General features: G+C 39.6%; 1 protein-coding gene across 4 annotated transcripts in view; it reads left to right on the top strand.

Moving 5' to 3' along the window:
• The window catches only part of LOC134348567 (juxtaposed with another zinc finger protein 1-like), a 449,355-nt gene that overhangs the window by 173,066 nt on the left and 251,631 nt on the right, over nucleotides 1-24,658 (top strand). For 3 of the 4 annotated variants that reach the window (XR_010018451.1, XR_010018449.1, XR_010018450.1), the window contains exon 5: nucleotides 630-866. Coding sequence is in view for 1 of the 4 variants with exons in the window: in XM_063052131.1 (XP_062908201.1) it covers nucleotides 630-806 (177 nt within the window). In the remaining 3 variants the exon portion in view is untranslated. Of the gene's footprint in view, nucleotides 1-629; nucleotides 4,629-24,658 lie in introns of those variants that run through there. The other variant, XM_063052131.1, reaches the window with a different exon arrangement.

Here is a 24,658-nt window from a genome sequence, read left to right as displayed (position 1 = left end):
GATTGGAAAATGATTACTCCATTTTGTAATGGGGGAATTGATGGAGGATATTTTGAAATGGAAAGAATAGAATGCAAGTATCAGTTTTGCATTCTTGATAGTGCAGATATAGAAGGGTGCATAGTCTCAGGCTAATTAAAACAGTATTAAAGCTAATGCTAACTAACTTTGTTATACCAACAGGTTTAAGTTAAATTGATTTTGTGAAGTTTATTTATTGTATTTTTAAAATTTAAAATACCTACTGAGTTGGGTAGCTTAGACATTTTTATTGTGGTAGAATTATTAATAGGAATTTTTTGATGTTTCTAGTTGGTAATGTTATTAAATTAGCGAGTTGTTTCAAATACTCATGCCTAAAATGTACTCGAGTATAATTTAATGCTTTTTGTTAATGAGACCCTAGCATTTGTACTGTGGAAGAGGTGACTAAATTTTAACTTGCTGGTATTTTTAAATGATCTCTAGTTCAGTGTAAAGGGTAATGGATTAAAAAATACAAAGTGGCAATGTTAATCAAATTCATCTTAAATCTATGTAATTATGCAAACTATATTAAATAATTTTCACTTATAGCAATATCTAAACAATATTTTTAGATAATTTTAATCATTCTTCACTTCTGTTAGAATGTTAATGGAATCAAGTACCATGCCAAGAATGGCCACCGCACTCAAACCCGTGTCCGGAAACCTTTCAAGTGCCGCTGTGGGAAAAGTTACAAAACAGCTCATGGGCTTCGTCACCACACCATCACCTTTCATCCACCAGTGTCAGTTGATATGCTTAGAAAGATGCAGTTGTGAGGCAATTCCCCCGTACCTGACTGAACTGCTAATTGCATACTCAGTTTTCTGCTAACAGGGGTGAGTGAAGAGATTGAATTTTCTCTCAAAACTAATTGTTACAAATCTTGAAAAAAGTTGCTCTTTATTCTTTATTTTTAAATGAACTGTTTCTGTCTGAAATAAACATTTTTTTAGTACAAAGTTGTGTTCCCATAATGGCATCAAATGCTGCTACAAATTAGATACAATATTTTAAATATTAACTTTGAGTTCCAGGGGTACTATTTTAATTAATGATTATTGCTTCTAAAAGCACTTCTCTATTCCTTTATGGAGCTTCAACACTCAATTGTAGGTTACATCTTAAAATTGCTAATACAATAAATTTATCTTTTTTATTGCAAAATGTTTTTAAAGATGCCATTTGTTGTACAAAAAGGTGCTGCTATACTTTAGATCTCGATGTTAGAATCCTGGGATCTAAGTAAAGGCAAGCTTGATTTTTCATTATCATTTATAGAGTATTTTGATGGGAAATCACCCTAACCGATCCTTCTGTCATATACCACTAGATTGAATGTAATGCTGTGCCAGATTTGTTTTCATGTGGGGGGATGCAATCCTCTTACCATGTAATAAAAATTTCTCTGGATCAATTCATGAGAATTTGACAGTTGTTTCAAAGTTTCCCCTAAACCAAATTAATCTTTATCTTGAAGAAAAAATATATTTAAAAATTTCTAAATTTAAATTTGAAATGGAATTAAATAGAATCATTTAATGTCAGAATCTAAGATTGAAAGTACTTGATCTAGAATTCTAACAATAGAAGTCATGTTTTTGTCATGAAAATAGTAAACTAACCACAACCACACTAGTTAGGTTGTTTATAAAGATGAGAAAAACTAAATGCATTGTTCCCAGGTTAAAAGATACTTAATTTCTTGAGACATGTGTTGGCCTTTAGTGTGCTAAATTAGTGTGTGTGTGTAGTTAAAGCAGCATGTGCACCATATGCTTATAAATAAGGTTTGCCTGTTTACAACTAAATAATGTACTGTTGCATTAAAAGAAATTCTGTTGTCAGCAAGTTAAGTCATGGCAATTTGGTTACTTATTGGATGCCTGCCTAAAATATAATCCTGACCTAGTTCTGCTTTTATAATGCAGTATCAGCACTTTGAAAGTTTTAAAAGATTATGTCTGTGATTCAGAAAATATGAAAATGTCATATTTTATTTTAGATAATTAATCTTGACCCTGGCAACCTTTTTTTTGTTCTGCTTTTCCTTATTCAAGAAAGAAAGACTAACAGTTTCAGACTGGTAAAGCTGGACACCCAGTTTTCTTTAGTATAATGTCATTTTACAAGTATTAATATTACATGTCAGTGCCTAAAATTTGATCAATGGTGAAATTTCATTGAGGTATTTGAGAAGAGTCAATCTGCTTCAAGTTTGAAAACACTATGTACAGTTTGTACTAGTAAGAATTTTGGATGGAATAATCACTGCCTAAAGATCAGAAGATGTCTATTTGCTGCCCCTTCTCCCATTTCATGTTTTCAAACTGAGAAGAGTATAACAGTTTAGATTCAGTACTTTTATGGTTGCAATGAGTGTGACTCTGTGTTAGTTAATAGCGACTATATTTATCTTCTGGCTTTCTTCCTATACTGGGAAAGGTATTCACAACCGCCATAAAGTGTTCCAACAATGTTACTGACATTTGTCAAAGCTCACCCATAGGGGGTAGCAGAGGTCAAAAGACAGTCAAAAGCTGGTTTTGAAACAGCCTCTGAATAGATTTTGGCTTCAGCAGCTTCTTTACCTAAAGTAGAAAGTCAAACTTCATTACAATTCCCTGTTTTTAACTCGATCTGGATCGAGACAACAGTATTAGATTCACTCTCTTTAAAGTGCAACCTGTACTTGGTCTTTAACGTAGATGTGTAACAATTTATTATTTTTAATCAGAATGTGAACAATATTTTAAAAAATGAGGTCTCCTATCATAAATATTAAATAATGAGATGACTTTGTTATATAATAGCAATACAGACAGAATTTTCTGATTCCTCATCAATCACTGAGAAGTTCTTATTGCTTGGGATCAATTATTCAAATCTAAGCTAAAATTAATTTTTCTATCTTAGAAAATATAGATCTTTAATAAAGTCTATTCTGAAAATGGGAAAAGGTGAAGTCAGGTGAAACGCTATAGTTGAACAAAAAGCTTATTAATTCTGTCAGATTTTAAAATGTACATATCTTTGGCATATACGTTTTGTATAATTTATTCCTATTAAAATTTCAACTTTAATTCTTGTCCCAGAATAAACTGGTTCCTCCAAAGAATAAAATGATTAGAAGTGGCCTGAAGTACCTGAATATGAAAGTATGCCTATGATGTATTGAGCAACAGATGGCTGAAAACTTCAGGTCTTCCAAATTTGTAGCTGCCAAAATCACCATAAAATGTTGTCCAAATTGGCACTTAGCTAAATTCCCAGTTTACCTGCTAAATAGCAAAGATTTGAAAATTTACAAGGAATAAGATTTATGACATTCATATTTAAATTAACCAGATATCTTGAGTATTGTTTTCTTGTTCCACTGAACTGCTTACCAGTTGCATTTAATCCCAAGCAATTATCCATTTCACTGACTGGTCAAATCGAAAGCAATCAGAGGACCAACATCACATGGAACAATATAATAAAATTCAGATAAATAATTTTAATGACTTATTAAGGTTCTGAATTGAAAACACTATTTCTCAGAAAGGTTCCTTTTATTTGGAAGGTCCATAATCAAATGCATTGTGCTTTGGTTTTGAAATATACTTTAGATAGTCTTTGCTACACTCATCTTTCTCACCATCTCTCTCGTTCATTTGCTTCACTTTCCTCACGTACTCATCTCACCACAAAATTAATGGTTATGGCACAAGGTATGAGTTTTTATGCCACTTTACAGTGATTAAAAATGTTTTTTTGTGAGGATGGTAAGACTTGGATAATGTAATTTAGATAGTATGATTTTCAAAATAATGAAATTAAAATCTGTTCATCTCCAGGATATTTGGTTACATCAGAAATTACGATGGCGGGTCCCATAATCATGATAATATGACAAAATAAACTCATTGAAAGAATTGTTGGTATTGCACTTTTCAGAAAAAAGTTATTATTCTTAAGTCACATTATATATGCTCAGTAATTAACAGTAGACGAAATGTATGAAATGCAAGATGGCTGTCTTATATTTTTGCAATTCAAGGAGAAATTGCAGGCCTGCACATGTCTGTCAAGAAATATAGTTAATGGTTTAGCTTGACAACCTTTCATCGGACTATTTAACTGAGCATTTTGAGTTTTAAAATGACTAAAATAATTGTGCTTGATGCTGAAACTGCCAAACTTTATTAGTTAAAAGTGCTAATAAGTTTTAGTCCAGATTTATTTCCTTCAGTATTTGAATGCTCTTTGCCATTTTCAAAGGTTTTTATTCACTTTGATCTTCTGCATTTGTGATCAAATAGAAAGTATAACAGAACCAATGAATATTTATTAAGGCAAGAATATTACTCCAAGCTAGAGGTTTTGTCTTATAGTTTTCATGTTGCTTAATGAGTAATTAGTGGTCTGGACTAATAATAGAAAGGAAGTCAAAATGACATTGTAAAGTTTTGAGAATTTGGTTTAAATCTGGAACACACTGCTGTCTGGTAATACGACAAAGCTGTTGGACTGTTACAAAATCTCTATCATCGTAATGTCCATTTAGAGAAGGAGGTCTATCATTTTTAACCAGTCCCATACCAACATAAACAACAGAAATTCTGCAGATGCTGGAAATTCAAGCTACACACCAAAGTTGCTGGTGAACGCAGCAGGCCAGGCAGCATCTCTAGGAAGAGGTACAGTCGACGTTTCAGGCCGAGACCCTTCGTCAGGACTAACTGAAGGAAGAGTTAGTAAGAGATTTGAAAGTGGGAGGGGGAGGGGGAGATCCAAAATGATAGGAGAAGACAGGAGGGGGAGGGATGGAGCCAAAAGCTAGACAGGTGATTGGCAAAGGGGATATGAGAGGATCATGGGACACAGGAGGTCCGGGGAGAAAGACAAGGGGCGGGGGGACCCAGAGGATGGGCAAGGGGTATAGTCAGAGGGACAGAGGGAGAAAAAGGAGAGTGAGAGAAAGAATGTGTGTATATAAATAAATAACGGATGCGGTATGAGGGGGAGGTGGGGCATTAGCGGAAGTTTGAGAAGTCAATGTTCATGCCATCAGGCTGGAGGCTACCCAGACGGAATATAAGGTGTTGTTCCTCCAACCTGAGTGTGGCTTCATCTTTACAGTAGAGAAGGCCGTGGATAGACATGTCAGAATGGGAATGGGATGTGGAATTAAAATGTGTGGCCACTGGGAGATCCTGCTTTCTCTGGCGGACAGAGCGTAGGTGTTCAGCAAAGCGGTCTCCCAGTCTGCGTCGGGTCTCGGCAATATATAGAAGGCCACATCGGGAGCACTGGACGCAATATATCACCCCAGCCGACTCACAGGTGAAGTGTCGCCTCACCTGGAAGGACTGTCTGGGGCCCTGAATGGTGGTAAGGGAGGAAGCGTAAGGGCATGTGTAGCACTTGTTCCGCTTATAAGGATAAGTGCCAGAAGGGAGATCAGTGGGGAGGGATGGGGGGGACCAACTGGCACTTATCCCTGTAAGCAGAACAAGTGCGACACATGCCCTTACACTTCCTCCCTTACCACCATTCAGGGCCCCAGACGGTCCTTCCAGGTGAGGCGACACTTCACCTGTGAGTCGGCTGGGGTGATATACTGCGTCCGGTGCTCCCGGTGTGGCCTTCTATATATTGGCGAGACCCGACGCAGACTGGGAGACTGCTTTGCTGAACACCTACGCTCTGTCCGCCAGAAAAAGCAGGATCTCCCAGCGGCCACACACTTTAATTCCCTGTGCCATTCCCATTCTGACATGTCTATCCACGGCTTCCTCTACTGTAAAGATGAAGCCACACTCAGGTTGGAGGAACAACACCTTATATTCCGTCTGGGTAGCCTCCAACCTGATGGCATGAACACTGACTTCTCAAACTTCCGCTAGGCCCCACCTCCCCCTCGTACCGCATCCATTATTTATTTATATACACACATTCTTTCTCTCACTCTCCTTTTTCTCCCTCTGTCCGTCTGAATATACCCCCTGCCCATCCTCTGGGTCCCCCGCCCCTTGTCTTTCTCCCTGGGCCTCCTGTCCCATGATCCTCTCATATCCCCTTTGCCAATCACCTGTCCAGCTCTTGGCTCCATCCCTCTCCCTCATGTATTCTCCTATCATTTTGGATCTCCCCCTCCCCCTCCCACTTTCAAATCTCTTACTATCTCTTCTTTCAGTTAGTCCTGACGAAGGGTCTCGGCCTGAAACGTCAACTGTACCTCTTCCTAGAGATGCTGCCTGGCCTGCTGTGTTCACCAGCAACTTTGATGTGTGTTGCCATACCAACATAGTTGACTTTTAACAGAAAATTGAAATGGGGAATCACTGTTATACCACCATAAAGGAAAAACTAAAACTGAATTTTTCTCATCTCGTATTGCTAAAGCATTTTTGTGACACAAAGATCACCAGTTCAGGGAAACAGAACGGTACAAATCTAGGGCAAAATAACTTGACAATAAATGGCAGCTTTAGTTGCAAGAATGACTTTTTTTTTAAATGGCACTGAGATATTTAAAGATTGATTAAAATTGTACCTTTATTTCTGCAATATCTTTGCCAATGTGGTGTATTTAGACTATTACGTTATTTAAAGTACTGTTATTTAAAATATACAAATTTTCTAGCCTAATGCCGACTACAAGTATGCCAAACTATGTTTGGCTGGGAAATAAATGTTTTACTTGCTTGGTTGTTACTTAGTGTTTAGTGGAATGATTTCACAATTGATTTCTTATTTCCTTATAACAAGGAAGGAGACTATTCATCTCATAAAGTGTATGCCCACTGTCAGAGCATTCCCATTGTCCCCATTCCCCCATATATTTTCCTGTGTGCTATTCTTCCTTGCGCTTCAATCAACTCCCCCAACTCTCTTATCACCCATCTGCACTAAGCTGTAATTTCTGCTATCAATTAACCTACCTGTACACTGGGATGTAGGCGGAAACTGGGGTGCCTGGAAGAAAACCCTCATAACAAAGGCAGAATTGAACTCGGGTTGCTGGAGTTATATGGCAGTAACCTTAACTGTTGCGTCACTATACCAGCCCTGTATTGTCATGTCAATGTACACATCCATTCATGAATTGAGATAAACTATCTAGATATCATTTTGAATCTACAGCACTAAGTTATTTATTTTCATTTAATACGATTAACTGCATATATAAATAGTATATGTAACCCCCAGGTTCAGTGGGCTGCTTTAGTCTAGGGAAAGACACTCTCCGGCCTGCCAAACTTGTGAAATCTCGTTTGTGTGGATGCTGCATGATGTTTTCCTCTGTTGCAAAACAGTACTACGAAATAACAAACAGTACACCACATGCAATTAAATTATTTAGTTTTATAATTCTTAATTTGACTAGAGGATTAGTAACGAAAACAAAAAGAAAAAGGCCCATTTTAATTAAACAGTCTAATGTGCATGTTGGAGCTCACGGCTTTCCTGTCCGTTCGTTCTCCATCATTTTCCCCGGGATGTAGTCGACTCCCAACCCCACTTCACATTTACTCAGTCCTGCAATCTACGACCTCTCCGTTCTGGCCTCTTCTCTCCATCTTCCGCTGAACAAAAGCCTGCGAATCCCTCACTCGGGCGAAAACCACTCCCCTCATTGGACGCCGCACATTCCAAAGCCCCCTAGTCATAACCCAAACACACTGCTGCTACAGAAACCATTACATTTGCCGTGAAACCTTTCCCAGGGTGTTGCATATGTAATTCCTACACTTTTCATGTTCTGTCAGCTTGAGTATAATTTTAGAGGAGCAGGATGAAACAGCCTTTGGCACCAATGACTTGGGTGTGATGGAGGTGGCATTGTATTTCCATGAGTGATAAAATCACTCCTGAAACTTTGCAAGAAGCCATTGCAACTTTGAAAAAATAACATAAATACTGAAGCTACATTTAGGGGAAACATTACAGAAAGTTGCCTTGGAAGTACATGATTCAGTCCAATGTGATGAACTTCATTTCGTTGTGTTAATCACCACCAAACAAACATTACAACACTACAGTCATTTACACCCAATTGTATAGTATCTAAAGTATTTTTACTACTGTGGCACCTGTCATGATACAGTTGACCCTGACATCGTGCTGAGGCAGGAATAGCTTAAATGCATGCCGAACTGCTGGCATCACCGTGATGTGCTAAAAAATCTAGAGCATGCCTCAATGGCATATCACACTCGTAAACCACATAGGAAAAGAAAGTGGATATGGAGACAAATATACAGAACATGGATGTAATTTAATATCTCAAAGTTCCATTGTATCTTATTGGATTACTCTTGCTTCATTTAACAACTGGTATTTGTGCCAATAACAGAGGTGCTTCCAATGAAATATCAAGTTAAAATACAAAAAAGAATGTATTGTGACCCCCCCCCAGGAAAGATTACATACATTTCTTAAAATTAATTAGACCAACAATTATTAATTGTTTTAATGACTTGGGCATTGGAAACATTTGAAAAGTGATTATAGTGTAAATTTTAATTTTCTAATAGCACTAAATGGGTCACTCCAAATATAAATAACCCAATTCAAATGCATCCATATCTTCCTGCGAGAAACACTCTCTTATAGTTGTAAAACTGTAATATTGATGTGTTTAGTTCTTGATGACCATATATTATCGATACCAGCATCATTTTTAATTGCTTGTTAAATTACATTTAACTGCATTTGTGTATAGCTTTTGTATACAGCTTTTGTATACCTTTAATTTGGTAATTTGCTTGTCTAGTTCATGATTTCAAGTCTGAAATTTGGGTTAAGTCTAGTTAAGCTTACACTTATACAAGCTATAAACATTCTAAATAAAATTTGATTAGATAAGTAGCAGTTCCAATTTTGCTGTGGGTCCATGGGACAAAACTGCCAGTTAATACCAATTTGAGCCAAATTATAATTAATCCAACTTGGTGGCTGTAAGGATCACTGACATTTGATTAATAGGTCTGGATGTTACAATCCCTAAAGTTTCTGCACTGCACTCGACTTGAGTGGAAGTAGTTCTTAAAGATGACCACTAGATGATGTTACTACCATTACGACATATCTTCAGTTGTGTACCTCAACATCACTGGGTGTTTTGGCCTTTTATCACAAGACACCCTCAGCCGAGGCAGGCCCACCACAGGCTGATCAGACCTGGGTGTGTGTGACGTGGTTAGTCTCTAGATGGTCACTTGGCAGCCCAGACAGCATCCCTTCTTTTAAGCCACAGCCAGTGACTGTTCATTTCAGCGGCATTAGCAAGTTCTTTGACTGCCTTCCTATGGGCCTACCCTCTGACTCCTACTTCCCTCAGCAGCCTTACGGTGGAACTGGCTACAAAGCCCCTGCTCCCCACCTCAACTGGACGCACTTTTACGTTCCAGGCTTGCTCCTCTGCTTCAACTGCAAGGTTGGCATATCACAGCCTCTTCCATTCGTAAACCTCATCCACAGCATCCTCCCAGGGACCGTCAGCTCAATGATAAAGACGTGCTGACAGGAGTTGGACCAAAGGACCAGGTCAGGCTGCAGGTTGGTCATTGCAATTTCAGATGGGAAGGTAAGTTTCTGTCCTAAATCAACACGCATTTCCCAGTCCCTGGCTGCACTCAGTGGGCATGAGTCATGAGGCAAGGGGTTAGCCCCCGGTTTCTCTCCTTCCCGGATGAAGGATGGTAGTTGTGGGACCGTTGTCTGGGCATTGAGAGGCCTGGCGTTGGTGGTTACTCTCTTACACTCAAGTTCAGCTGCCAAACACCTCAGCACTTGGTTGTGTCGCCAGGTGTATCTGCCTTGTGTTAGGCTGGTCTTGCAACTAACCAAGATGTGCTTGAGGGATGCCAGAACTGCGCACAGAGGACAGACTGCTTTCCCAGCCAAAGATTTAGGTTTGTAGGAGAGGGCAGGACATCATATATTGCTCTGATGATGAAGCTCAGTCTGTTTGACTGCATGCTCCACAGCTCACTCCATGTGATTTTCCTCCTCTCAACACCCTCCCACCTCATCCAGCAGCCTTGCTTGGCTTGGGATGTTGCTTTGGCACATCTGGTTGCTGCTTCTTGGTGGCACACCACCTCCACCACCAGGTGCTGGCATTCAGTTGTAGTAGCTTTTTGTCAGGTAGGTTTCATCACTCCAAGGCCAAAGCCTCCTCTGCCCGTTAGACATAGCCCACTTTGTCCCGGTGTTGGAGGGTGGCTTCTGTGTCCAGTACTGCTGTGGCTGGGGTCCATTTCTTCCTTGTTACTAGAGCAGGAGCAACGTCTCTTACAATTGGGTCCCGATATTTTTTGAGTGTTATTTCCAGCCTTGCTTGGCACATTTGTATTCCTCCACCAGGCAAGAAATTGGCAGAGAAAGGGCTCCGTTCCCGTAAAGTCCTATGCTGCTAAGGCATCTTGATAGCCCAAGCCACTTCCTCACGTATGAGTTCACCAGCCTCTCCAGCCGATTTGCATGAGACATAGTGACCTCATAGATGGTAATTGGCCACATAACTCAGGGCAGCAGTCCAAACTGAAAGCACCAAAGTTTCAACCTCCCTGGGAGAGCCGTGTTGTTGATTAGCTTGAGGCCACTGATTGTATCCTGCCTTAGTTGTTCCACCTGCTCTGTGTCTCTAAGGTCTGCGTTGTACTAGGACAGTTGGTATTGGCTCAGCGTTGATACAAAACATTATGTTGGTGAACTGGCCTTTGACAATGGAGATACTGTGAGACTTAATGGGTTTGATCTCCTTTGGTGCCCATTTGATGTTTCCCTGGAATTTATCCAGCAGGCATTTGGTGCATGCTTTTGTTGTTGTTATTGTGGTCATGTCGTCCATGTACACTCTGATTGGAGGAAGTCGCAGCCCATTATTCAAGCGTTGCCCTCCAATCACCCATTGTGATTCTCGGATAATGAGCTCCATTGCCATGATAAATACCGAGGAGAGATGGTCCAGCCCGCCATTATGCCTATCTCAAGGTGCTGCCACGTGGTGGTGTTATCTTGTGTTGTGACACAGAACTGCAGATCCTGGAAGTACGCTTTGACCAGCTTTGTGATGCCCTCTGGAACCTGGAAAAAGCTGAAAGCTGTCCACAGAGTCTCGTGAGGCACCGACCCAAAAGCATTGGCAAGATCGAGGAAGACCACATGCAGGTCTTTCTTTTCTTTCTTGGCGGTTTGTATCGGGTGCCAAATGACATTTGCGTGTTCCAGACATCCTGGGAAACCATGTATTCCTGCTTTCTGCACTGATGTGTCGACGAAATTATTGCTCTGCAAAAAGGCTGAGATTCTTAGAGTCACAACAATGAAGATCTTTCCTTCCACGTTCAGGAGACTGATCTGGCAGAACTGACTGATTGTTGAGGAATTCTTCTCTTTGGCAATTAGTATCCCTCCTGCTCTTTGCCATGCCTTAGGTATAATTCCTTTCCCCCATGCCACCTTCATTAGATTCCAGAGGTATTTCAGGACGCCGGGGTGTTCTTATAGAGCCTGTATGGAATGCCATTGGGCTCTGGAACTGTTGCTGACTTGCTCGTTTAACTTTACTTTCCACCTCCCTCCATGTAGGGGGCATTACGTTCATTTGGTGCTCAGGTGGGTGGTTTGGTGGCATGTCATTTGGAATGGTGACTGGCTCATGCCTCTGGTTATCAGAGTGGGTCTTTCTCAGGTGCTCCTCCAGTTCCCTCACAGGTACTCTTGGGACCCCGTTCTTCTCCTTGCCAAAGAGGCTTTTGACGAACTTGTAAGGGTCTCTGTAAAAGCTTGCCCTCATCCGTTCTTTCCTCTTTTGTTGTTTTCTCAAGCATTCTGCTCTTTGCAGCTTTGTCAAGCGCTGCTTTATTTCTGCTTGTAATACCTCGAGTCCTTTCCTTTCCTCTTCCCTTCTGTGGACTTCCTTCACTGTTTCCTCAGCTGTCTCCTTTCCTTCACCCTTCTTTCGATTTTCTGCTATCTCCTAGTCTTAGGCTGGACTGAAGGTTCCTTTTGTGTCCTCTGTTTGTTCACTCCAAATCTCTCTACCCCATAGCTGTATATGGTGTCTCCCCACTTCTCCAGTTTTCTTTCCACACTTGCCTTCAGTCCTTCTAGAAGATGAACTAGGTCTGTGTTAATGATCTCCCACTCATTCTTCTGGCAGGATTTAGGCCACAAGATTTGGGGCTTCTGTGCTTTCATCTTCCTTTCTGCTGCTGGCCGTGGCTGGTTGGGCTCTGGACTCATGTCCGTTTTGGATCTGTGCTTGGTTGAGCTTTGCCTGGCGTGCTGATACCCTGTGGACTGTGGTGTTTGTCCTGCCAGTGGGCTTCACTCGACTGATTTGATCTACCTCTTAGAAGGTAATGGTCAATGCAAGGCCCCTCGCCGAGCTCCCTGATGTTCTCTTTGTCCAGCCACAGATGCAGCATTGTAGTTTGTGTCCTGCCAGTGCTGCTGCTCTGTCAAACACCGTGCCAGTTGTCTGCTTCGTCATTGTTTCCATTCCTAGGTCTGTTACCGTGTAGTCTGTCAGTCAGTCATCTTGCGCCGCCGCTCTTGCAGACTCAAGGGGTATTCTTCATCTTGAAGTTTTCGTAGCAATAGATGGGTGGACCTAATATGTTGTCTAGCGATGGATCCTGCTCCAGGCCGTCACCAGGTCTTTCCCTGGTTGTCAGCTGCCCTTTCGCAGCGGTCGCTGGTTTATTCCAGATATTCAGTTTGATTAATAGGACTGGATGTTACAATCCCTAAAGTTTCTGTACTGCACTTAACTTGAGTGGACGTAGTTCTTAAAGATGACCACTAGATGATGTTACTACCATTACGACATATCTTCAGTTGTGTACCTCAACATCACTGGGTGTTTTGGCCTTTTATCACAAGACACCCTCAGCCGAGGCAGGCCCACAACAGGCTGATCAGACCTGGGTGTGTGTAACGTGGTTAGTCTCTAGATGGTCACTTGGCAGCCCAGACAGCATCCCTTCTTTTAAGCCACAGCCAGTGACTGCTCATTTCGGCGGCATTAGCAAGTGCTTTGATTGCCTTCCTATGGGCCTGCCCTCTGACTCCTACTTCCCTCAGCAGCCTTACGGTGGAACTGGCTACAAAGCCTCTGCACCCCACCTCAACTGGGCGCACTTTTACGTTCCAGCCTCGCTCGTCTGCTTCAACTGCAAGGTTGGCGTATCGCAGCCTTTTCCATTCATAAGCCTCATCCACAGCATCCTCCCAGGGACCGTCAGCTCAATGATAAAGACGTGCCGACAGGAGTTGGACCAAAGGACCAGGTCAGGCCGCAGGTTGGTCGTTGCAATTTCAGATGGGAAGGTAAGTTTCTGGCCTAAATCAACACGCATTTCCCAGTCCCTGGCTGCACTCAGTGGGCATGAGTCATGAGGCAAGGGGTTAGCCCCCAGTTTCTCTCCTTCCCGGATGAAGGATGGTAGTTGTGGGACCGTTGTCTGGGCATTGAGAGGCCTGGCGTTGGTGGTTACTCTCTTACACTCAAGTTCAGCTGCCAAACACCTTAGCACTTGGTTGTGTCGCCAGGTGTATCTGCCTTGTGTTAGGCTGGTCTTGCAACTAACCAAGATGTGCTTGAGGGATGCTGGAACTGCATTTTCACTTGGCATCCGGATTATGATGAACTTGACCTGACAATTAATGTTGACAAGGAGTACCTGAAGTGTTAAAACCATCCATTCCATAACTTAGAGTAAAATCAAACCTATACATTAATCAGAATAACACATACAAAATGGCTAGAGGAACCAAGCAGGCCAAGCAGCATCTATGGAGGGAAATAAACAGTTGATGTTTTGGGCCAAGACCCTTCAGGACAGGAAAAGAATGGAGCAGAGGCCAGAATAAGAAGATCAAGGAAGGGGGAAGAGTACGAGCTGGTAGGTGAGACCAGGTGAGGGGGAAGGTGTGCGGGTGGGGGATGTGAAAAGCTGAGGGGTGACAGGTGGAAGAGGTAAATGGAGGGAGGTGGAGAGCCAGAGGGAAGTGATTGGCAGTTCACGAGAGTGGGTGAGGATAAAGGGTGAGAGGGCTACTAAAGTGGCATGAAACTCAAAAAGGGGTGGGATGGGAAAGAACAGAGGGGACTAGCTACCGGAAGTTGGAGATGTTCGTACCATGCTATCAGGTTAGAGACTACCAAACGGAACACGATCTTCCCACCTGTATTTGACTTCATCATGGCTGTAGATGAGGCCATGGACAGACATGCCAGTTTGGGATTGAGAAGTCAAATTGAAATGGGTAGCCACTGGGAGATCCTAGCTGTTGTGATAGACAGAGCAAAGGTGCTCGATGAAGCGGTTCCTCAATTGATGTAGAGGAGGCTGCACCATGAGCACTGGATAGAGTAAATGTCCCCAGCAGTCTCGCAAATGAATCGTCATCTCACTTGGAAGGACTGTTTAGGGCTCTGAATGGTGGTGAGGGAGGAGGTGTAGGGACAATTACAGCATTCTGTTTTTACGATCAGGCCAAATACAGGTTAGAAAAGCAAGACCACCCTTTCCATCTGGGTTGCCTCAAACCTGATGGCATGAACAGCAATTTCTCTAACTCCAGTAGCCCTTCCCCTCTCTTTTCCCCCCCTTTTTTATTTTCCCTCACTCTCGTTACCCTCTCACCCTTCTTTCTCCTCACTGCTCTCATGATCTGCCTGACATTTTGTTCTAGTTCACTACCTTCTTTCCTTAATTCCATGATCCACCAACCTCTCCTATCAGATCCTCCTTCTTCAACCCTTTACCCCTTTCAGCTATCACCTACCAGCTTCTCACACCGTCCTCCCCCGCCCCCATCTACTCATCTGTCATCTGCTAACTTTATTCCTCCCCTCCCCTTATCTTCTTATTCTGGTTTTTGCTCCCTACTTTTCTAATTCTGATGAAGAGTCTTGACCCAAAATGTTGACTGTATATTTCCTTCCAGAGATGCTGCCTGACCTGCCGAGTTTCTCCAGCACTTTGTATATATTTTGCTCAAGATCTCCAGCATTTGCAGAATCTCTTGTGTCTTTGAAATTAATTGGAAAAGTTTTTTTTCAAATTTTTCCCAAGATTTCATGCTTTCTAAATCTTTTCAACTAAAAAAGTATACTGTATATCTGGTTCTATGGGGTGGAGATAATATACTGGTTGAAATAGTATTTTCTTTCCCCATCTGAATATCATATTTGTTTAAAGGTTGTTTATGTCTTGTACTTAGGTTAATTTTATGTATGAATATTTTGTTTTTCTTTAGATTCTCTGTTTAAGATGTACCTTACCCTTTCTTCATTTTCTTGTGAAAACTAGCTGGTTCAAAATATGTTGATCAAAAATGTCTTTCACTGTTGCCAAAGCACAGATCTGCCTGACAAATCTTGTTGTGTAGGTGTCCTCAAGAACAGAGTTGCCATGTGCAATTAGTAAAGATCATCAATAATGTTTGGGAGTCTTCCTAGGAATTGATGCATACAGTTAATTTGGTTTACTCCTTTGAACAAAGCTTGGGAATTGCAAATCAATTCTTCAAGAGAAATATACATAAAATAAATGCTGGAGGAACTCAGCAAGTCAGGTATTATCTATGGAGAGGAATAAACAGTCAACGTTTCAGGTTGATACACTTCATCAGGACTGGAAAGGAAGGAGTAAGAAACCAGAATAAAAATGTGAGGGGAGTGGAAGGAGTATAAACTGGCAGATGATAAGTGAAATTAGGTGGTGGAAAGTAGGTGTGTGGGTATGGGGCAGGCGTGGTGAAGTAAGAAGCAATTCTTCAAAGGATAGAATTCCATAAAATCAACTGTTTTAAATATGTAGTTAAGTAGTGTCTATTGATGATGCCATAAGTGCATTTCAGAGCTCCTTGATATAAGACAGCTATTTTAATTGAAGCAAAGGGAAACCTTAAATTTGCTGGCTCTGTAGCCTAGCATACATTTTAAGTTTAGTTTCTGAAATGAAATTGCGAACTATTGTTAAGTAATGTTTTAAAAGTAAGTAATTCAAAGAACATTTTGTTATTAAATTGTTACGATGATATTTCTGTATGTTTTTGTTACTGCAGTGCATGAGCTTAAAGGATGCATGTTAGAGTCCAATCTACATTTTTCTTTTGACCGAACTATAGAAAAATATCCTGTTGAGTAAATTACGTATTTAAGTTACAGATATTGCAGATACTTTAATAGTAGGCTTCTACTGCAATGGACTAGATCATTTCATACATTAGCTGGTGAAAGGCACTTAACTGTCTTCCTAGGGTAGTCCAGGAAAAACTCAGAAGGTGATGCAACATCTGTCAAAAGAGAAACAGTCAACATTTCAGAAATCCTTTGTCAAATCTGGGAAAGAGAGATTGAAGATACCAAATACAAATTGGATGATCACTTTGTAGAGCACCTGCACTCAGTCCACAGGGATGACCCTGTGCTTCTGGTTGCCTGTCACTTTAATTCACCATTCCTCACTCATTCTGTTGTCTCTCCTTGTTTACTATTACAGTGAGACCTAATGAACCCAGAGATAGCGGAACAATACGGCAAATCTATCTGGGCACATTGCAGCCTTCTAGACTCAAAAACTCTCCAAATTTTGAACACTTAGCACTTTCTTCCTGTTATATAAAAGCCGCTTCTGTCTGCCAACCTTTTTCATCTGTTTGGCATTTCCCAATATGTCAGAATATGTCACATTAACCACAAATTACACAATCACAGTAGCTTAATCTGATTTCATGTACCGTATGACTTCACTTTATCAGAGAAATTCTTTGTGATCCACCCATCTTCTCCACCTTTGCTGCTAAAGAGGCTAACTTTATTTACGTCTTCCTCATGCCTGATAAAAGGCTTCATGTCTGAAACATTAATTGTTTCTCTTTCCACAGATGCTCTCTGACTTGCTTAGCTTTTCCAGCATTTTTCATTTTCTGCTTTATATCATGTTGGCTCACTTGGCTAATCCCACAACCTTACAATGAGCAGCATATTACACATACCAAGAAACTTAATATTAATGTTCTAGTAACTGGCAGCATTATGCCACCTCACTCTATCACAGACCTCCCCTTGTTTTACATATTGCTCCTTTCTCTCTTATTCCCAGTTCTGGCAAAGGTTTGTGGATCCAACATTTTATCTGTGCCTCTTTCAGCAGATGCTGCCTGATCCTCTTGAGCTTTTTCCCATCATTTTCTGTATTCATTTCAGGTTTCCATCTGCAGTTTTGTTTTTTTTTAAACAACTCCTGAGGCCTTTGACTCTCTGCCAGCCTTTTCTGAGTCTCAGATCTCTCTTTTGGCTAATTCTGGGGCCTGTGTTCTTTATACATTGCCTTTTGTCTATCTTTCTTTAGAAGACCCGTAAACTAAGCCAATCATGTCTCTGGAAATTGCAGTAATGGATTCTGGTACACTGAAATACCAGGTACTAATTGTTAAATCACAGAACTTACGTAGTTCATGCTTTATAATTATTTTATTCATTTCAGACTTCTTTAATTTGAAACTAAATTTTCTTCAAATACTTGTATCGTGTGCTCCACTTTAACTACTCCATTACAGATAATCTTGAAACTAGATTTGCAGATCTGTAATCAGTAGCAGATTTTCAATTGACTGTGACTGGCTTTATTCAGTTGCGTTAACAGATCAGCAAGTCAGGTGTATTTAGTTGAGTACATGAGCAAGTTTCCTCATGATGTCTATGATAATACTGCTGAATAATTAAAACACAAAATATCAATAGAAACTCAATCAACTAAAAGAGCAAGCCTCCAAGTTATAATTTATTTCCATCTGTGCTAAGTATTTGCTTATTACCCACACCATAAAAAGAGGCCATTTGACCCAGCAGAACAATTCCATCAGTCCCAGTCACAGTCTTCCTTTGGCCCTGCTACTTGTTCTTTCACACTTGCTCTCAAGCTCCCTTTTTTCAATTCTTCTGCGACTGACCTACAACTAAAGGGCAATTTGTGAATTAACACTCCAACACATGTTAGAGATGTGGGAGGAAACCAGAGCACTTGTTGGAAGCCCATATAGTTTTGTGGAAAATGCGTAAACTTTGTAAAGACAATACCTAAGGTCAGGATCAAACCTGGGACCTTGAAGCTTTGAGGTAGCAGCTGTAACTGCTGTATTACCATGCCACCTATATTCTACTTTACTATTTAAGTTACCATGCTCAATTCCACAAAAATAATAACACGTTAAGTGAAAATGTAAATGCATTATCATTTCCGTAACTGCTACATTGATCAATAAAATTACAGTAATATTCGAGTATAAATTTAACTTCCACATTTGCATACCATAAAGACAGATGACTATGCTAATCTTAAAGAGGACCAGTGTTATCCTTTGCTATCCTTTTGTTTATAATATATCTTTAGAAGCCCTCAGAATTCTCCTTCACCTTGTTTGCCAGGGCCTCTAGAACCAAAACCTCAGTTCCCCCACTTGAACCCTCTTTTTATAGTTATTACATTCCTACATGTTGTCAGAGAATCATATAACATGGAATCGGGCCTTTTGCCCCATGAAGTTTGTGGCCAACATCAACCACCATCTACACTAATCCTACATTAATCCTGTTTTTATTCTTCCTGCATTATCAGGCTCTTCCCAAAATATACAATTCACCCTCATACTGGGGGCAATTTGCAGTGGCCATTTAACTATCAACCTGCATGCCTTTGGATTGTGGCAGGAGTTGCCATCCTGGATAATGCATATAAGTCCCAGGGGTGAGATCTGAATTCATAACCTTCTGAATGAAGTAAGAGTGTTGCCGCTGAATCTAGTCTGGCACATAATTTATACAACCGGCCAAAATTTCCCATGGAGTCTCTTTTGAAGTGTTATAATGAGGATATGTTGGAAAGGATGTTTTAGTTTCTTAGTAAGAGCTAAATAAAGAACGTAGCTACACTCTTCATGTGTTCTCCACACCTCATCATGTCAAATAGTGCACAGCCAATACATTTTTTTAGAAATATGTTGACTTGCTTCATTGGCGTAATAGGAAATGGGAGAAAAATCATGTAGAAATATGCAAACTCCACAATATATTATTGGGGGGTTAGGATTGAACTTTGTTTCTGGCATTAAGAGACAGGTACTCCACTAGCTCTGTCAGTATGCCGCCTTATGGATGTTTATTGTTTGAAAGGATCTAATTTGGGTGACAACATCGGTATCCTTTTAAATATTTATAGAAGCAGATAATGAAAGGTATTTAAGGAAGGAATTAATTGATCAGGAATATATAACAATTTAAAGATGCCTCAAATCATATAACATGCTCTTCAAAAATTATATTTACTTTTATGTTGGAAATAGGATAGAAAGGTCCTTGAATAAATGATGTTATATTGACCTGATAATTTTTATCTGACGCAATATAGGCTGAGAGATAAATATTGACCAGAATGTTGGGGAGAGGTCCCCACTGTTTAAACAGTCCCATGAAATTTTTAAAAAAGTATATTAGACTTAAAATCACATGGGAACAATGGCATCCCTAATAGCATTGCACTCCCTCACTACCTCAAGGAGATATCATCCTGGATTTTGCATATACAGTAAATCTCTGGGGTGGGATTTGGACTCATTATCTTCTGATTCAAGTAGTAGTGCCACTGAACCTAGTCTGGAACTTAAGTTATATGGCAGTCCTGATTTTCCTATGGAATATTGTTTGAAGTGCTATAGTGAGAATGTGCTGGAAAAGAAGTTTTAGTTTCTTAGTAGGAGTTAAAGAAAGAATGTTTCACCGTTCATGTGTCCTCCGTACTTCATCTCGAATACTATACAGCCAATATCTTTCTTTTGAAATGTGTTGACTTGCTTCATTGGTATAATTAGAATCCATTTCATGAGTAACATGATCACTCAACAATAACTCAATGGAATAAATGAACAGGAAACCCAATTTGATGATGTTGGTTCTAATTTGTATTGTGTGACAAGGATTGTGACTACTCTATGCAGTTATTTTCTTAATTGTTCTATTAATTATTAACTTTAAAGATAATTAAAAGATGCTTTTATGTTGTGTTGAAATGTCTACAATGACTTTAATGGCTATTTCCCAGGTAATAATGTCATTTAGCGTAAGTTTTTGTCTGGAAGGACTTATGTACCATATATTGAGCAAAGTGGTTTTTAATTTGCTTAAAATTGTTTAACAGGTTCATTTATGTGAACCTTAGAGTTCCACAATGCTGTCATTTTGGACAGTTCCTTTGAAATATTTTTTACAGAGTTCATCGTGCATTATGTTACTGCACAATTGTCTTCCAGTATTGCACATATTTTGTACCATATCTATAAGAGGTGCTAAGGTGGTATGTGCATTTTAAATCTAAATACATCAACTAAACATCAGACACAAAAGAAATTTTGCAGATGCTAGAAATCTTGAGCAATACATACAAAATGATGAACTCAGCAAGTCAGGCAGCATCTATGGAGGCCAGTAAGTAGTTGACATTTTGAGTTGAGATCATTCATCAGGACTGGAAAACAAGAGAGCCAAATCCAGAATAAAGAGGAGCAGAGAGGAGAAGGAATACAAGCCGGCAGGTGATGGGTGAGTCAAGATGAGTGGGAAATGAATGAGGATGGCGTGAGAAGCTGAGAAGTGATAGGTGGAAGAGGTTAAGGGCTAAAGAAGGGGAGATCTGAAAAGAGATGACAATGGATCATGGAATAAAGGGAAGGAGGTGGGGAACTGCAGGGAGGTGATAGGCAGTTTATGGGGAATGGGATGTGTGTGGATGAGAGGGCCACCAGAATGTGCAAAAACATAAAGTGGGTGGAAGGAACAGATGGGAGTGCTTACCAGAGGTTAGAAAAATCAAATGTTCATGCCATCAGGTTGGAGACTATCCAGGCAGAATATGAGAGGTTGGTCCTCCAATATGAGATGTTGGCCTCATCATAGCAGTGGCAGAGGTCATGGACAATCATTCTGGTGTGGGTGGAGACTGCTTTGTGAAGCACCTTTGCTGTGTCTGCAACAGCCAGGATTTCTTGGTGGCCACCCATTTCAATTTGATTTCCCATTCCCACAGTAACATGTCTGTTCATGGCCTTTTCTACTACAACAACAAGGCCAAATGTAGGTTGTAGGAGCAACACCTTATATTCCATTGGAATAGTGTCCAACCTGATGGCATGCAACATCGATTTCTCTAATTTCTGGTCATGATTACTGGCTATTCACCCCACCACCCGTCCTTTTTGTTTTCCTGCTTTGGTGACCCTCTCATCCTTACTCTTCCCCTTTTCTGCACTCCTGAAGTCTCCATCACCTCCCTCTGGTTCCTCACCTCCTTCCCTTTATTCAATGGCCCACTGTCCTCTCCTATCAAATTCTTTCTTCAGCTCTTTACCTCTTTCATCTATCACCATAGGTGTTCTCACATTATCCTCTCTTCTCCCATCGACACACCATCTCCTTCAGCTGGTTTTACTTATCACCTGCCAACCTCTTATTCTGGTTTCTGCCCCCTTCCTTTCTAGCCCTTATGAAGGTTCTTGACCCAGAATGTTGACTGTTTATTTCCCTGACTAATCTGCCGAGTTTCTCCAGTATTTTGTGTGTGCATTAACTGAATTGAAATCTAAAATGAAGTGGAGCAATGCAGTGCTTATGAAAATTGTGCTTACAAACCTAGAGCTGCAATTTTGTGTCTTTTATTTTTAATTTTTTTACTTCCATGTCAGCCAGTAAACTAGACTGAACGTTTCTATTAGGCTTAGATCTCTCCCTTGAGCATTTTAGAGGAAGAAAATAGAGATATTGATTATCAGCCTTTAGTTTTCTTTCCAGGTGTTCAGTATACAGGATTGTATAATATTTTGAAATCTTGAAGTACATAGAACATAGAACAGTACAGCACAGTACAGGCCCTTCCGCCCACAATGTTGTGCCGACCCTCAAACCCTGCCTCCCATATATGCCCCCACCTTAAATTCCTCCATATACCTGTCTAGTAGTTTCTTAAACTTCACGAGTGTATCTGCCTCCACCACTGACTCAGGCAGTGCATTCCACACACCAACCACTCTCTAAGTAAAAAAACCTTCCTCTAATATCCACCTTGAACTTCCCACCCCTTACCTTAAAGCCATGTCCTCTTGTATTGAGCATTGGTGCCCTGGGGAAGAGACGCTGGCTATCCACTCTATCTATTCCTCTTATTATCTTGTACACCTCCATCATGTCTCCTCTCATCCTCCTCCTCTCCAAAGAGTAAAGCCCTAGCTCCCTTAATATCATATCCATAAATCAATCTAAATGTTGGCATTTTAATACAACTAGCTACTTCTGTGAAATGAAGCATTTAGTTTTTTTGATGCTAGGCAAGGAAAAATACAGGCTAATGTCCCGCTAAATTTCTATTACTGCACATTGATAATTCATAAAAAAAATCAGGGAAGCATGCAGATATTTATATACCAGTGTTAGTAATTGTAATGTACCAAGCAGTGTGTTTCACTTGTACAGTTAATTGTTCAGTATAGACCAAACTGAGTGAAATAACTTTGTATTGTTGCTGCTAAAAAAAACTTATGTTTGGATGCTGCTCTTCTGTTGTGATACAGTTTCTTTACTGTAATGTTGTAAAACTTTTTGCAGAACTTCTTGGTCAAGCCTTATTACAGTGTTTTACCTGTATGAAGAACATACTTCATTTCCAAAAATATGCAGTTTGTTAATGAAATGTAATGTGTGGCCAAATGAGACCTAGAAACACAAAGCCTTAAAGGATGCTTCTGTTTAAACGTATTGTACATTGTCTGTGTAATGTTTTTACATGTGTAATAAAATTCTTAAGTAATTCTGCAATTGTCAGTGTTTTGATTTTCCAGTTGGAATAGATTGTTCTACCAATTGTTTAGCCTTTTGTAAAGGCCTTATCTTCTGGAAAGGTAATGGAAAATTTATTACCAGTGGTGGAATAAAAAAAGATTAAATTTAATAAAATATCTAGATTTAAAAAAAAATGTAAACTCTGGTAAATATTTAAATTTGCTTGTTAGTACTTTTTAGAGTTAAATGATTAAATGTTTAAATCTAGAGAATATTAAAAATGTTAAGCTCAGATTCTAATGGTAGATTTTTGATTGTTAAAGGAACAATCTGTAACAGAAAAGTTGTTTGGGTAGACCTGGAACTGAAAATTGTAAATCAGTTTTATTTAACCTCGTTATTGGGAGCTCCTTTACCTGTGCAATTAGTTAAAGTTGTTAATTTAAACCTATATCCTGTGGTTAGGTATTCTTTACAAATTTGGCTCCAGTTCCGCAATTTTTTTGATCTTAAAAAATTTAACCTTTGTAGTTTAATTTACCGAAATTACTTTTTTAAGCCTTCTTTGAGTGATCCAATTTTTTTACTTTGGAAAAATAAAGGTATTAATTCTTTTTTGGATTTATTTAAAGAAGATAGATTGATGTCTTTTGAACAATTAATTGATAAATATTCTCTTTCATACTCACTTTCTGCAATACCTTCAAGTTAGACATTTTTGATGAAAATACTTAAGTAATTTTCCTTACATATTAAAGGCTGACCTGTTAGATACTATTATGCATATGAATCCTTTGATTAAGGGTTCTATTGGAAAAATTTACAATTTATTATTACAATAGGATAAGCGTCCTTTATCTAAGATTAAACAGGATTGGGAAAAGGAACTTAATTTGACTTTTATGATGGAGGATTGGATGCGGATTTTGAAGTTGGTTAACTCTTCAATTTGTGCTAGCCATTCATTGATTCAATTTAAAATTGTACATCGTTATCATTTGACAAAGGAGAGACTTTCTAAAATCTTTTCCAATGTTGATAGTCATTGTGATAGATGTAAAACTGAGATAGCTACACTGACACATATGTTTTGGTCTTGTTCTTTATTGGAACAGTTCTGGAAGTCGGTTTTTTCAACATTTTTTAAAGCACTTAAAATTAATTTACAACCTAATAAATTAACTGTGCTTATTGGAATAATTCCTCAAAATATTCATGGTATTTCTGTGTCTGACCAACATGTTATTGCATTTGTTACATTGATATCTAGGAGGGCTATTTTGTTGAAGTGGAAGGATACATCAGCTCCCACTTTGTCACAATGGTTCCCTCAAGTGATGCTATGTCTTAGTTTGGAGAAAATTAGAAGTCGAACCTTTGGACCTTTATTTGATTTTGAGAAAAGATAGGGCTCATTTGCTCGTTATTATCATTTGAGTTAATTGATATAATTTTTCCACGATCTAATTGTAAATATTTTAGTATATTTTCTTTTCTTGCTGGCGGTTTGATGTTTATTTTTAGAAGCTTTCTGTATGACGCATGACTCCAGGGTTGTCCACCTAATGGGTTCTTTTTTTTCTCACTTTTCTGCTTAGTAGGTTTTTTTTGTTATCACAAAATTTTTTTCAATCTTTAAGATAATGTCTTTTTTGAGACATTGTAAGTGTTGTTACTTCAATGTACTCATGTTATTTTCCCTGAATCATGTAACAATAAAAAGATTTGAAAAGAAAGAAAATGTTAAGCTCTGGAGAACTCTCATCCACTGCCACCAATCTCATAGTTCCCTTA

Source organism: Mobula hypostoma, chromosome 6, assembly GCF_963921235.1.
Source record: "Mobula hypostoma chromosome 6, sMobHyp1.1, whole genome shotgun sequence".
NCBI classification, from domain to species: domain Eukaryota; kingdom Metazoa; phylum Chordata; class Chondrichthyes; order Myliobatiformes; family Myliobatidae; genus Mobula; species Mobula hypostoma.
Note: the sequence above shows the minus strand (reverse complement) of the source record. Positions and strands in the feature narration are given on the sequence as shown.